The sequence below is a fragment of the Amblyomma maculatum genome, chromosome 3, assembly GCF_055883805.1.
Source record: "Amblyomma maculatum isolate TAMU_Amacu chromosome 3, ASM5588380v1, whole genome shotgun sequence".
Taxonomy (NCBI): domain Eukaryota; kingdom Metazoa; phylum Arthropoda; class Arachnida; order Ixodida; family Ixodidae; genus Amblyomma; species Amblyomma maculatum.
Genome location: NC_139346.1, coordinates 152627866 through 152643753, shown reverse-complemented (window position 1 = coordinate 152643753; position 15888 = coordinate 152627866). Strand labels below are relative to the sequence as shown.

Below are 15888 nucleotides of genomic sequence, written 5' to 3'. Positions count from 1 at the left end.
GTCCTACTGTCTGCGCGACCAGGCAGGCGCTGCAGAAGTAACAGCAGCAGTGCGCGGCCTCCTCTTTCTTGGCCACGACACACAAGATACCGCACGAAAACGAGCGAGCCTGAAGAGCAGCAACTCTTCCGGGAGAGCGCGGTCCGAAACAAAAAGAAACCGCCGCGCGCGCGCCCTGAATAAAAACAACGTTGGGAAAGCGTTGGGCAGCAGAGGCCGCTGCTGCCGCTAGCCAGGAAGAGGAATAGATAAAAGAAGCGAGGGTGGAGGATGGTGGTGTGTCGTCGGCGAAGGGAACGGGTGCGCCAACAGATGCGGCGGCGTCTGCCCGCGCTCTCGCGCAGGCGAGCGGCGATGGAAGTGGGGAAGGCAGGCGGGGCCGCTCTGAAGGTCGTACGTCTGTGCGTCTGTCTAGGCAGGCGAGAGAGGAAGCGAGCGCTCGCGGGCGCGCGCGCGCGACAGCGGCGCGCCAGTGACGTCAGGAGCCCACGTGACCGTGACGCATATCTGCACTAGGCTGCCTGCTTGGCAGCCAGACAAAACACGGCAGCGCAGTCTGGCGTCTGTGCGCCGCCGCCAGAGCGAGGAGGACGCAGAGCCGCCGCTGCAAGGGAGCGAAGTGGAGGAGGAGTTGCTGCAAACAAACAGCAAGCGAAATCGCCGCGCAATGATGGGGGTTGTCGGGCGCTAGCGGGAAGAGCCTGCTGCCTCCGCCGCACTGATGGCGGTGCGAACGGCTTGTCTTGTGTTTAGATGTGCATTTTTCGCCACCGCTGCTGTCTTCTTTCTGCGGAGCTCTCTGTAGCTTTGCTTGGGTGTTTTCTCTTGTGAGCCTCCTGCTCGCTCCTCGTCCTTTCTTCCCCTCCTCCTCTTCTCCAGGACCGTTTGCTGCTTGTATATTCATGTTGCGTGTGCCTGCCGTCGGCTGGCGCTGCGGTTGCCTTGTCTCGAGAATTGCTGTCGTCTGCTTGGCGACGTAAACAAGAACCGCCGCATTGGTAAACACGGAGCGGCACCTGACCATCGGTCTCAACACTACCCAACACCTCGACCACGAATACTGAACACAGGGCACGCCCGAATGAACGTCTCCAACTTACTGCGCAGTAAGTGCGAATTTTGCGACCACACGTTCCTGTAGCTACGACGGCATGCTTTCGAGACGGAATGGCTCTGTGGCAATGCTTTGGGTCGCACCGGCGCGATTTGGGTTTTCGTTTAACGTGCAGTACTGGCGGCGATCGAAAATTCTATAGTCGGTGCCGCCACGTCTCATGCAGGAGGATACCGTCCGGGCTGCCGCCATTCCGGAAGGCGCCAACGCTGCAGGACGACAGCCAAATAAATAGGTTGTGGCAGCGGCTGAGGCGGGGGCTGCGCGCAGCGGACGGAACAGCGGCCGCGACCGCAGCGCTCTCCGTAGGCGGTGGCGCGGGTGAACAGCGGCGGCCTTCGCAGACGACTGTGATGAGCGTGGCTGAGTGTTTGTTGGCTGCGGCCGCCGCGCGGCCCAACGTCCCGGCACTGGATGCGGGCGCTCCATGACCGCCGCGGCGGCGGTGCTGCGGCCATGGCCTCGACCACGACACAGACGGCGCCCCCGGCCAGCGGGGGCGGCTGCACCCCGCACCTGAAGCGAGTGCTCAAGAGCTACCAAGCGGCGGCCGTGTCGAGCTTGCAGGGCCCGCCCGCTCTCATGGCGGCCGCCGGCGCCGACCCGGGCATCGCCGACGAGGACGAGCCGCTCGAGGCGCCCGCTCCACCGACGATCCAGCAGCCGCCGCTGCTCACGCCGCCTGACCAGGCGCAGTGCAGCGAACGGGACGAGACACAGCTCGAGTGGCACTCAATCTCGTGCTTCACCGTGGGCGGCGAGCAGAGGCTGTGCATGCCGCAGATTCTCAACACTGTGCTCACGGACTTCTCGTTGCAGCAGATCAACAGCGTATGCGACGAGCTGCAGATCTTCTGTCTGCGCTGCAATCCGGAGCAACTGGACGTGCTCAAGACGGCCGGTGTGATTCCGTCGAGCGCTCCGAGCTGCGGCCTCATCACCAAGTCGGACGCGGAGCGGTTGTGCGCTGCGCTGGTGCACAGCGGCACGCAGCCGTCCCCGGATGAGAACCCCGGACCGGTGGTGGTGCCCGTGTACCATGAGTGCTTCGGCGGGGCTTCGGGCGTGCTGTGGTTGAACGCGTCAGTGCAATGCCGCGACTGCGACCTGCTCTTCTCTCCGCGCCGCTTCGTGTGTCACGGCCACCGGTCCCGCGAGACGCGCACCTGCCACTGGGGCTTCGACTCGGCGCGCTGGAGGAACTACCTGCTGCTCGACGACCGCGAGCCGCTCGAGGAGGCGGACGCCCTGCTCGCGCTGCTGCGACAGTTCAAGGACAAGTCCCCCGACGCCGCAAAACGGAAACAGGCGAGTGGTACCCCCCTTCGCAGTCGCACTTCCGCGCTCGCCTTCTCTTTTTTGCCGTTGTCTTGCTACTGTGTGCACGAGCCGAGTAACGAGTGTTCCACGGCAGCGGCGTGTCAGCCTCCCTTCGAAGGGTACAGTAGACGCCAGCAGTGAGCTGCGAGTTCGTTAGATGGATCGCGAGGACGTCTTCACCGAACCGGTATACGTCGCCATTTCTGCACGTCCCGCGCGTGCAGCTCGGAGCTTGCGCCTCCACTCCCTGAAACGTATCTACGTATCTTCCAGCGCCGAGGAGGGACACTCGGCACCCCATGCCTTCATTGCAGTCTTTCGCTGGACCATTCAGCGGATAAGGTTAGGTAAGCTCCAGGCCACCGTAAGGCGAGCTTCGCCTCTGAGCGACGTTTCCCCTCCGAGGGGAGAGTGTGCTTCCGAGCGAGAGAAAGTAGCAGCGGGAGAAGCGACGTTCCCTTTCAAGCAGGCGTTTCGGAATGCTGCTTGCGTTAGACTTGGTACGATATGCCTTTGAACGTGTGCGATAGGAGCAGTCTTCGCTTTTTTGAAGTTCTGCTGTGGGTGGGCATGCTTTTGCGGAGTGACACTAGGACGTTCGGTATCTTGCTGGCTTGGTTTCGTTATGATCCGAGCTGCGTGTATATGGGGGCAGCTGTTCATTTAGGCTTCTAGCGACCGGCTAATCACTATATTGCAGTCATACGCGGCCGCACATTCTTGCGATGTATGCTGGGGAGTGCCACATCCTCCCCTCCCTCTTACAGAATGTAGAGATGATGATGATGCTCTGGGCCATACCCCTTGAAATGGGTTGGCACCAGAACTGGTGCACATGCCAAAGGTGAAGGGAGGGAGAAGCAAAAAAAAAAATACAGAAATAAAGAAAAGAAACTGCATGTATAACGGAACACTGGAAGGAAGGCGCCATTGCCCATGAAGGTGGGGCGACGGGGTTAACTGACTCCTACGCACTGCAGTCTCTATAATAGATTCTTTCTAACGCCGCGACCTCACTTGGCTTGAAAAATACATACGTGCTTATTTTGCTGTCGGCAAGCAAGTTTTTACCACACTTTCAGCGCGATCGGCGCTGGCTAGGTGGATTTATCCGTTTGAGTTGCCCATTGTTTTGGATGCCATTACAGAGTAGTGTCCGCCGATCTTTCACATTGTACAATCACGCGGTTGTGCTGTATTCGAAGTCGCCGCTGTGAATGGCGAGATACGTAAGTAGTAGCAGCTTTCTTCGGCGCCCGTTAGGCTAAGCGGCCGATGCGCACTGCTGATCCTGGTATAAGGTCCCTACCGCGTGCGCTTCGACGTAGTTCTCCTAGAGTTTATGCGATCGAATGCCTTAATGGCCAGGTAGGAGGAACGCAGTCCACCAGTGACCGCACTAGGGTCTTCTTAATTGGTGGTATGAAGTAGCGACGTAGAAGAGAAAGGAAAGACAAAATGGAAGGAATTCCACTTTGCGGAGGAAAAGGAGGACGATTTCGACGGGCCCGGCTCGTTGACGTCGTCAGTGCAGTCGCCAGTGTTGTGGCAGCTTTGCGCACATATCGATCCCCCCGCTCTGCCGCTGCTGCCGGCGGCGACAGAGGCGGCAGAACAGTGCTGCGGCTGTGGTGGGACCACACCAGAGGAGAGCTCGAGGAGGGTGGGGAAAGAAAAAAAGAAGGGGGGGAAGCAGGGCATTTGAGCTGCGTCGTACGGAGCCTGGACAAGCGTGTGGCGGTGCCCTTGCGATCAGCGTTTAACACCCCCCTTCCCCTTTCATGCGTCTTTTTGTAATGAGCAGGCTAAAATGCCATGTAGGCCGAACGAGTGTGCTTTATTAGCCGCCTTCGCGCAATTCCCCTCACCCTTCGTTTCCCCTTGGAGAACCCGGCGGCAGCGCAGTGCTGCAGCCCGCTCTCATTTTCGCCTGTGCCTTGCCCGCTTCGGGGCGGGTGGGAGCTGCCTGGCGCAAACGACCTCCCCGGCTTGCCTCGCGACCTCGTTCGCGCTGGCGCCAGCGCTCGCGGTGCTAGGACTGCGAGAGGCCCGTTTCGAAGGCAGCGTCGTCGTTTGCCGGAAGCTAATTTGCATGCTCTCGTAAAAAGGTTGGCCCTAACTGCCCCTCGCGTTACGCCGGTCGACGCCGTTTGTGGCAGCAGCACAACTTGTGAGAGAGCGTGTTGCGGGACGGAGTAGTCTTTTCGAGCGTTTATTGGTACATGACGTGTCCCGTCCTGTTGGCCGGCTGCTCCAGTGCAGCGTTTCAACTTCGTCGTCGCCGCCTGTCTGACGAGGCGCTTTCGCGTCTAGTGGTATAATAGTGCGAACTGAAGTCGTCGGCGATGTTTGTCGGGTGTTTGTATATTTCGCAATGTTTTGTAGTACTCGCCCTAGCGAAAAAATCGTACGAGTCGCAATAACCTCATACAGATTTCTCATTCCAAACTCGTACTAAATTCATACAAATCTCATACAATCTCATATAATTCTCGTACGTTGAATGATATTTGTATGAGATGATATGAGATTTGTACGAGTTTAATATGAGTTTAGTATGAGAAATCTGTATGAGGTTATTGTGACTAATCCAAGACAGTTTGTAGTACTGGTTAGCTTTGCTGCATTATTGTAGTAAGCGGTTCCCGGTCGTGTGGTTATGATGGTGATGGGGGCTGTACCCTTTGAAACGGTCGCCAGCGGCTCGCGACGCGGCGGAGTCAACAGTTCTATAACAAATAAAAAAAAAAAACAAATAACCACGACCTAAACATCACATCCACCGGCTTGCTCCTCGGCCACAGTAAGGTCGCGGGACAAACAGGGTTGGAAGACGAGGTATGCACGACTGTATCCCATTTGCTAGAGCTTATGTACCTTTTCTTGCAGTTGAGCCACCGAAGACTTTTTTTTTGTTTTTGTAGTGAAAACGCCTCTAAGTCTTGCCACCTTGTTCAAGTCCATGAATGGCATCCCCGAGCAACGCGATTAGGCGTGGTTGGTAGCGTCCTAAAAGCCATCGATAGAGTGCACGCGATTCGACGGCATTCAGGGCTAAACCCACGAACCTCTGGGTTTCGACTGCTGCCCCAGTAGTCGCTGAACTTAACTCTTATTAGCTAAACGGAACCAAGCACTTTCGGCGCCGAATGACGCGAGAGCAGGCATATTGGGAGACTTAAGTTTCGCGGCAAAATAGTACGTGTGTCTGTGTGTTCCTCTGAAAGTTCTACGACTTCGAAAGCGATACTGAACCAGTTTTTACTTTTCGATCCATTGTCAGTTACTTTTTTTTTTTTTTTTGCACGACTGTCTAAATTGCTTTAATCGCACATTTGATTGGCGACAAGATCGAGGTTATTTAAAAGCGCGACGACGAACGTCTCGCACGCTTCCCGTGTGGATGACACGCCGCCAAAATAGACTGGCACGCAAAACTGGAGCAGTAGAGTCAAGTCGCCTCTCCGAGAGTGGGCATCGGAGGAAGCCAGTGCTGTTACGTCACCCGAGGAGGGCCAGTGCACTTCGGGTAGAGAGAGGGGAGAGTGCGGGCGGAATTCGTGGAGAAAGGGCACGGTAGCTGCTTCGCGAAGTTGTTCAGTAGCTTTTCTTGGGACCGCGGTGTGGGCTTGGGGCGCGTGGTCTCCGATGCCTCGCATCTGCTGTCGATGCGTGTGGACAGGCTGTCATCAGTGGAGCTTCAAAGCAAACTAACAGAAATCCTAACAAGGGCGACGGCCCCCTTCGCTCACCTAGAAACCTTACGCAGGAAAGCCACCTAAACCTGGTTTGTTCTTCGAAAAAGTGCAAGAAATGCCTCGTTCACTCACGCGCTCCGCCTTGGGGTGGCCCATAAATCTGCCGGCCCTGTATCTGGAGCCGTATAAATTGCACGGATTATTATTTTCGGTTTCCTGCGTTGTTTGTCCTGCCATTGTTGTGAGGTCATGGATCGGCAGCTAAACAATCAATCTTACTCGCTGGCTTCAGTGTCGAAGACGGGAATACGTTTAGTGGTCTCGCATTATGCAGGCGCCGGCTGTATATTGATAAAATTTCATTGAGCCGCTTGTTTTTTTTCTTTTTGGCTTGAAACGATAGGAATCTGGAGTAGAAGGCGATGTTGACCAATAGCATCGAGGTGCCACGTGCGCTCACCAATCTCCCTCTCCCTGTTGGTGTTGTCGAAAGAAAACGTTTGTTACAGTATAGAAAATACAGGGAGGATGGGGGTTGCAGCAACCATATAGTGGTAGCAAGTAAGAAATTTCCAGACTTTATTAGTAGGAAGAAAAAAAAAAAGGCCGGGAGGGGGGGGGAGAGGTGATTAAAATTTTTCTTTTCTAAATAATCTAGCTAAGAACGTCCAGATTTGGTGTAGTGTTATGATCAATTTAGGACGTACAGTCGTGTGCACAAGTGGTGTACAACACTTAGCCGATGGCGGAGCTTGCGAAAACTGCATTGGAACGCCATCTGAGATCGAGACTATCGTGGCAGTGTCATGCAATTTTCCCGAGCTTCGCCATCAGGCGAGTGTTGAGGGAGTCGAGGTAGGTTGAAAGCAGCGAACTGTGCTTGAATCGATGTAGTTCGTAGCGTTCCTTGCCTGTGCCTCTCCGGCACAACCGGAAGTAGAGCCGAAAAAGGGCATAGGAAGGGACTTTCGCGCAATTTGAAAGCACTAGCCATTTTACTAAAACGAATCAACAAGAAGTGAATTAATGTGACATAGAGGATGTGACGTCACGCAACCAGAAGCAGAGCCGAAAAATGACATAGGAAGGAATTGGCTCGCAATTTGAAAGTGCTAAAGACTAAAATGGGTAAACAACAAGTGAATTAAGCAACTAGAGGCAACCAGAAATGCCCACACTACACTCCTAAGCTTGGATCAGAAAAGATGCAATTCCACTTTATTTCTGGCAGGTTGAAGTCACCCCCCAGAAGCATCTTGTCATGACGAAAATTATTCATGTGGTCAGCGAAATCTTTTACAAACTGCGGCGGAGAATCAGGTGCGCGATGGACAGCAAACAACAACAAAGCAATACCCCAACAAAAACGTTTCAAGGAATAGTTTGAAACTCGGAAGAAGGATGGATGTATAAGGTTGAATCCTTTGAATCGGGCGGCGGCGCCTCAGGCCACCTAGCCGTGAATAGTAATATAGTTTGTACCTATTCTTGCATGTCTTGATTTCAGCCACCAATCAGCTAACCTTCGTTCGGTTATTTCTAAACTTTTAAAGTCTATTTTTCCTCCATTATCCTTAAACCCCAATGCTTTGGCTAAATCTGCCCCGTTGCCTTGAACTATAGGGCGGAGCCATTTACAGGAAATTATTAAGTGTTAGCCGTTTCCTCATCCTCCCCACACACATTGCACAGCGTGTCTATCTCTTGGTACTTGACTCGGTACGTCTTAGTCCGCAATACTCCTGTCCTAGCCTCGAACAACAATGAGCTGCCACTAGAATTATCGTAAATGTTTTCTATGGCTATTTCCTGCTTGAAAGTTCTGTACATTTCAAATGCTGATTTGGTCTCCATCCCTGTTTTCCACAGACCCCTCTCTGTTTCGTTAACTTTTTTCTTAATTAATAATTCCTGGATGGTCCCCCTACTGCTGTCCAAATATTTGCTTGCCAATTTTCTTGTCCGCCTTCTCCATCTTGTGTCAACATTCCTCATGTAGAGGTGGCGGAAGACTTTCCTAGCCCACCACTTTTCTCAATCGTTGCTCAGACGCTATCCTGCTGCCGGCTTCCCTGCTCTTAAATGAAGACCATCCCAGGTCACCCTGCACACCCTGGTTTTGCGTATTCCCATGAGCTCCCAAAGCAGGCCTACCTACCCCGCGCTGCTTAATTTCCAAACGTGCTCGGACCTCTGATCTCATAAACAGGACTGCATTGGCAAAAGTCACCACACCCCAAGATACTTGTACTTATTCACTACTTCCAGCATGACCTCCTGTAGCCTATGTTCGCCGGCCTCATTATCATTAAAAATCACGACTGCCAATTTTTCATTGCTAAACTGCAGACCTAACTTATCTCCGTCTGTACCGCAGATATCTGTCAACTCCTGCAAATCTACCCTCTTGTCAGCCATCAGTACTACATCATCTGTAATATATGACGATGATTCTCAGGGCCATACCCTTTGAAACGGGTCGGCACCAGAACCGGTGCGCAGGCCGAACGTTAAAGGAAAAAATAAAAAAGTAAAAGGAAATATCACTTACAGGTGCAGCTCTACCTTGCGGCGAATTCTCACCCTCCCGTGGTTGTGCGCTCAGCAGTCATCCCCACAGGAGGCAGACAGGCGAAACACTGCGCCAATCCCAACCATTTATACAATCGAACCTCGCAACAGAGAATTAAGTGTCTTGTAATGTTGCGTTTCTTTTTTTTTCTCGGCGGGGGGGGGGGGGGGGGGGTTGCGTGTCTGCCGACCAGTCCCCGTGGAATGAGAGGAGTATGCCCCAGCTTGTGGCAAAGAATAAGAATGGAGAGAAAACGGCAAGAGTTACGGGCAGGCATAAGACGCAACCACTGACCAGGTATCCCCTCCCTCTTTCCTACATCATAACATCAACAACGGCAGAGCAGACATGCATCGAAAATATGCGGATGGGTTGGGTCGTCTGTCATTGGCAGGACTTAACGAAGGGCGCGTGTCAGAGCGGCTTGTGCGCCGTTCAGGAGTTCGATATTTAGAGCGCTGGCGTCAGGAAGGCCTCTGAAGGGGCCAAACGCGCTAATGCCGATGCACTTGGACAAAGGCCTGTGCTCATTTTAGAGAAGCCTGAAGCGCAAGAAAGACTGGGGACTATTTTTTTCTTGTTTGTTTGCGCTCTAGACTTTGCCAAAATGAGCAAACTCCAGCAACTAGCCCAAGAAACAGCCTTGCTGCACTTTGTGCTGTTGCGATTGTGGCTCAGAAGAATGCAGAAAGGAGGAGAAGAGCGAGTTCGGTTTGGCACTTGCAGTGTACTCGGCTCTGCCAGTTGGCACGCTGTCTCGGAGGGCTGCGCTTTTTGCGAGCGCAATTTCAAGGGAGGAGAGCTCCCTCACGTCGTCGGCAGAGACTCCTTGACGCCGGCTTCGCGTCCGCGCTCTCCCGTCTTCGTTCCAGGGACACGCAGTTTTTGGCACGGCGCGGGCACCGGACGCCAGCTCATTTTAAGAGGGTATTTGGAGGGGGAGGGGGTTGTAGAGCTGAAGGAGTGAAGGCTTGGCGCGTTTTGAGGACCGGAGCGAACGCAGCAGCTGCATGGAGAACGACGTTCCATCCCACCCCTTTCCTTCTTGGTGTCGAGCCTTCGTTTCAGTAACGGATCAGAACTAGTATGTACCGTCTCAGTTCGGTCTCAGCAGCGATGACGTATTTATATGCCTAATAATAATAATAATCGATCCCATTTCGCGTTTGCTGGAGTCGGCAGCGGTGTTGCGCAGTTCAGCTAGTTTGGTCACAGTTGGACGAAAGTTACCTAAAGACGTCCAAAAAAGTCACAGCTGTCAGTGCCTTCGTCGGTATGAGCAAATAGTCGCAGGCGGCAGGAGGATTGGTGGGCATTAAGTCAAACTCTACAATGAACTTTCAACGGAATCTTGTAAGGTACTTTACCCGGAGCCACGTATGCCGGTAGTTCACAAAACCATTAGAAGACCACATAGGTAGCATCGTCCATAATGTCCGTCCCAGAAGTGCTTTTTCTGGGAGGCCTTTATTCTCTGTTTCATTTGTGTGTGTTTTGGTTGACGCGAAACTAACCCGCGAAATTATCGCCGTGCTTTGACCGTGCGAGGGCCGCTTCGAAACGAGCTGCGATTGCCTAGACCACGCCGCAAGGCGGTGTCTCCCGCCGTTAGCAGATCGGACGCACTTTGCGGTTAGCTACGTCGAAGTTAGTTGGTAGCATTCCAGATCGTCGGCCTCCGCATCGCCGAAGGAGTGCGGACCGCCGGCGCCACTGCCGCCGACCCGTCTGCCACGTCGTGAAAAAAACCGGTCGGCGCGCGCGCACGCACGCACTCAGCAGCCGTCCCCGCCGTCCTCCTCTTTTTTCCCTTCCCCCTCACAGTAGAACTGTGGCGTTGCTGTCGAGGCCGCAGTCTAGGGAGACGCTACTAGTACTGAGCATCTGTGCGTTGCGCTGTGCCCCGTTTCTCCTTCCCTTCCTACTAGTCTCCTCCCCTCCAAATCCACCGGCACGGCTGCTTTGCCTTTACTGCGACCCTGATAGTTTTTACCCGTACCCGCTGCTGCGATGATGTTGCCGCAGCAGCTGCACGTGATGCGGGTTCCGGCTGGTCGGTTGGGCGTCGAGCGACAGACGCCGTGGTCGACGTACTGAAGAGCGTCACTCCTCGCGTCATCACGCTCGGTGGGGGAGTATGGTTAACGGGGCGTTACGTTGGGCTGCGTTGCGTCTGGCGTGCGTGCTTTAACGTCCTTGGGGGCCGATGGGGGGAAAGGGGTTTGCCCGGGGAGCAAGGACGGGGATGTCTGTTCTATTAGTCCGTGCGATCGTGCGGGCGACGATGCGCTTGGCTGGCATGCCATGCACTGCTCGGGCAGTGTCGACATTGTTTAGAGGAGCTTACAGTACAAAACATATCGTCTGAATCCCGTGTTGTGTTCAGCGCTGGAGATTAGCTTCAGTGAAGCATTTTGCCTGACAGGGTAGCGTTGCTCACCAAGATATATGTGCTCAACTGGTCCCCGGGCGTTAACTTATGCCTCGAATCGACTGCTTCGGCTCCTAGTGGGCAGTGATGAGCGAATATCGGGAACGCCGTCAAAAAGAAATACAAAAACAGAGGCTTGATTAGTGCAACGGCTAGCAAGGCTGTTTGTATTTTACTGCTGCGTCGACCCAGTCTTCCGTTCTAATCGTTGGTAGATTGACCGTGGCGAATACGAATAGAAACTACGTAAGGGGCTCTCAGTCTTGTAAGCTTTGCTGTTCTGTGGGACTTATACGTATGAATTTCGGCCTCTAGCAAGCTTTTTAACACACGCGGAAGTTCTAGTTGAACTCGGCTATCGAACCCAGACCTCCGGTGTGCCCTGGGGTGCCACATATCAGCCACATTGGTCTCGGCCACAGATAGAAGGGGTTAAAGTGTGCAGCGCTACATTACTCTTATCGGTAACATTTGACGAGCACGATCTAGTATTTTTGATGTTGTGCTGTTTATTGATAACCCCCGGTCCGCTTATTGGAAACAAACGAACGGTACGCGGCGGCTACGTCCAGAGCTCAGCAGGAAGAGCCATTCGAAATGCATAGGGCAAATCAGTCTCTATCTTTGTGTATGCGTGTGTTTGTGTTGGTAGCAGTCGACCCTGATGAAAGCAAGAGCTCGCCTGCTGGAACGGAAAATTCTTTCTCACTTTGGTGGATATGTACGCGTGCATTGCTGGAGTGGCTGAGCGACGCGTGTGTAGCGGCCATGTCGCCACGGCACTTACCGGATTGAGTGGGGAGGGCTGGCCTGCTGATCGCGCTTTGCGGACTTCGCGTAGCTAGCGAGCAAGAAAAAAAAAATAAAAAAAAAGATCAAGTGGAGGCATCGACGCGGCAATACGGCAAAAGCAAACGAAACGGCCACGTTGCGCAAGCGCGGCAGGCGCATATTCCAAAGAAAGTAAAACGCGCGTCTGGACCACCGTGGTCCGGACACAACCCCTCCCCCACCCTTCATCATCGTTTTTACTTTCTCTCTTTCCTTTCTCTGCTTTGGACTTTTTCGAAACCACCCTTCTCGAGTCTCGCTTGCGTTTTGTTTATATTCTTTTTTATTAGGATTTACGTGTCGTTCCTCGGCGTCCTCGTCGAAAGTATGTCGCCCCTTTTTATCTCTGTCGCACAGACTGGGTGGGGAAAGAGATCGCTCTCCAAGACCCCCACGTTCTTCCACCACGCACGCACAGTGTTTCGCACTTTGCTTCTCGCGCCGTTCTTTTCTTTCTTTCTTTTCTCGCTTGTTTCGCTTCCTTTGTTTCCATGATTAGTTTACGAGTTGCTCCGTGCGTTTCGCTTTCGGGTTTGTATCGGCAGCAGTGGCGCCTACGGCGTTGGCCCTTTTTAAAGCACGCCAAGAATCACAGTCGCTCCTTTCCGGCGTCCGTGCGTGCTTGGCTAGCTCTCTCGCTCGCTATCTGTATCCGTTTCCCTGCTAGGTAGCGCCTCTTTGCGCAGGCAGGTCCTCGAGCGTGGCGGTGTTTTTCCTCCGGACGCGCATTGCAATGCACGCGTGCGTGTACGCTAGTTCGGCGCCGGAGTCGCGCGGCCGTTTTGTCCCTTCTCGCCTCTCCCAGTTTTACGCTGCTCTGGGCTGTCGCGCTTCTCTAATCTCGCGACGCTGCGCGGCGACGAACACTGGCTAGATCCCCCTTCCAGGTTGTGGAAGGGTTGGGTTTTGCTATCGTCTTTCTTTGTAACGGCGGTGTAATTGTGCGTCTGCGAATACCAAGGGCAGGGAGGGCTATTATGGTTTGATGGTTTTTAAAGAGAGAGTGTTTTGAAGAGAGCCCCCCCTCCCCACCCGTTCTCTATTGATTTGTGGCGCTGCAGGTATTGCAATAAATCGTGGTAGCTCACGACGTGTATGTTTCAAGCGGAGTACGTTTCAGATGGTTGTAACAAAATATAAAGTTTCAACAAATAATAATAATAATTGGTTCACAGGAAGGGAAAGGCGCAGTATCTGTCACACTTGCTCTGTGGACACCTGAACCGCGCCGTAAGGGAAGGGAGTAAGGCAAGAGTGAAAGTGGAAAGAGAGAACGGGGAGCCGTAGTGGAGGGCCACGGAGTAATTTCGACCACCTGGGGGTCTTTAACGTGCGCTGACATCGCACAGCACACGGGCACCACTTCGTTTCGCATCCGTGCTGTGCGATGTCAGCGCACGTTAAAGCTAGTATCGAAATCCGTGTACGCGGACGAGTACTCTCGAAGGGAGCGCAAAAAAGGGGGGGACCATTAACGCCACGTCGCAGCGTACCCCGTAAATGTCGCCAAATTTCTTCGGTGGTGCGTTTAGTGAAGAACAAAACAGATCGCGCGAGGGAGGCGCTTCGCGCAGCTTTGTCGCGCACCTGTCGTGACTGCGATTATGAAAGGAGTGTGGCGCTCCTGTACGCGGCACGAGGAACGAAATACGCTCGGATACGTTGCACATCGAAAGAGGACCGTACTTTTGTTGCACGATCGGGGTCTCGAACGGTAAACCGTAGGCGACGTCGTCGTGCGCAGGACGAGTACATTGTGGAGAACGGGGGAGGCCGCATGAAGAACGAGTAGTGCGGCGTTGCGCCAAGAAAAAAAATCAAAAGACGCGCAGCTGCTGCGCGCTGTTTACACCTACATTAAGAATACAGCTAGAGAAAACAACTATATATAAAAACATGCGGACGCGCGCGTGGCTTTGTGACGACATGCGCCGCGTTGCGTATAGTTGTGTTGCATGTTCTGGTAATTGACTGCTTCGTCCGAGCCAACAATGCGTGCATTTGTAGTGTGAGCGGTGCGAGACATTTGTTCGCTCCTTCCCGTCAGCGCTTCTTTATTATTTTTTTTTTTTTCGACGGCGCGTCGTGTGAGCACAGGTTTCGTTTACTCGGTGCTATCTCGTCTAGTTAAGTGAACTTCGTCTGGGCAGGCCGTTGTTTGGGTGCTTGAAGCGCGTGCGGCATTTGTGATTGTTTGGGTCTTTGACGGTCGCTCGGCTTCTTTCTTCTCGGAAGTTATTTGGCTGTATTTTCAATTTCGTGGAAATGCTTATGAAGGGAGGCTGATCTTGACTTTTGTTGCCCGCTGACTAACCGCGCGATTAGCGAGTTTGAAAAAGGCGCGGCGCGTTCGCAGGCTACGGTTCTTCTTAGGAAGGTATACGCGCCCGCTTTCTCTCGCACTCCGATTCACGCTTGACTACCTTTGCTGTGATAGCTGCAAGCTCTAGTGTTTTCAAGTCGCTGCAAGCAGAGCTCCTGAGGACAATAGATGACGAGGTGTACGTGCCATTATTATCGCCCGGTGTCGTTGTCGTTCAACGACGTTTTTTTCTTTCTTCAATGAAGATTTCTTTTTTTTTTTTATTGCTATTTAATCACTCATTTAGGGTGCGCTGCGCCTTCCGGAAAAGCTTCTGCAGCAGTGATAAAGAAGTTATTTAATTTAGTTGTTATAATTTTTTTTTGTTTGCAGCGTTTGTGTCCGCGTGGGCGCATAAGTCATTTACACAAAACACTTGTTTTATTTGTGGTGCTTTTAACCCGGAAAGCATGAATTTTGAGCCCCCTGCATAGCCGCTATGCCAGGGGGAGAGCTGAGTTGTATATCTACGGCCTCAAACGGCTGCACGGCGCACCTTTTGTTCTGAAATCCACTTCTCGAAAAGCGAGGAGACCGCACTTTTTCTTGTCACTGGCTTCATGTTCTCGCTTTTTTTTTTCTTCTTCTCTTCCTCCGGCCGACCAGTTCGGCTCGTGTGTTGTCTTCCGGCGGTCGCGTCGTTCGTCGCCGGCTCTCCGCCTGTGTCGTCACCCCCGGTGGCGGCAGCGGCGGCGACCCCTTCCCAGCGTCCGCGCGCAGCCCTCGGTGCCATATGCGCGTTTTCCGCCCGCTTGCGTCTGCTGCTGCGCGCATGTAGACTGCGGCTGGTTTGTGCCGCGTTGGCACGATCGCGAAGCTAACGCAGCTGCTGCGGCTGTTGTTGCTTGGCGTAGCTGCGCGGCACAGCACCTTTTGGACGATATATATATATATATATATTTGTTTCGCTTGCTTGTTATTTTTCTCCGCTGTTTCTCGCAGCACGGATGTTCCCGCTTTCTCTACTTATTAGCTGCTTTATTCATTTTTTTTTTTAAATCCTCCCCCTAGACCTCGACTGACACGTGCGATCTGGCTATTGTTTGCTTTTACTGTCCCGCAAATTTAAAAAAAAAAAAAAAAAAAACGTTCATATTTATTCTGGAGACGGCCCTGACATGTCGCGAATCAAAAGGGATCAAGTATGGAGAAACACAGGAAACCGCTTTGCGGCGTTCGCAACTGGCTCTCCCTGTCTCACTCGAATAAGAGCGGTGCAGCTGTGCTATATCTGCTGTTGCAGGCCGCCGGCACAAAGAGGTGCGAATGAGTTCACGAGTGTCTCTTCCCGCGCTTGGGGAGTTCGCGATGCAACCTGCTCGCAGCAATGGCAGACGACGCAGCGACGCGTTCTGCGGCGGAGAGGGGCGTCGAAAGTCGCGGGGGCTTTTCCGAAACATTGAATCCGGAAACGGAGCCTGCTACAGATTCGTCAGTTGCGTCAAACCCCGTCGGCCGGAGCAGCCGCGGTTCGCCAGTGCGACTAGGGGGCACGGGGTGCAGTAATTACAGAAAGTGTGTAGTATCATGGGCTCGTTTCTGCCACGACCGGTGAAGTCG

At 53.3% G+C, this 15888-nt stretch overlaps 1 protein-coding gene across 1 annotated transcript in view; it reads left to right on the top strand.

Annotated features, from left to right (window-relative positions):
* The first annotated feature begins 622 nt into the window (after window positions 1–622).
* Window positions 623–15888, top strand: part of Snoo (Sno oncogene) — a 52082-nt gene continuing 36816 nt past the window's right edge. The window contains exons 1-2 of the mRNA XM_084598250.1: window positions 623–1106; window positions 1281–2422. Coding sequence (XP_084454376.1) covers window positions 1529–2422 — 894 coding nt within the window. The 5' untranslated portion in view covers window positions 623–1106; window positions 1281–1528. The remainder of the gene's footprint in view (window positions 1107–1280; window positions 2423–15888) is intronic.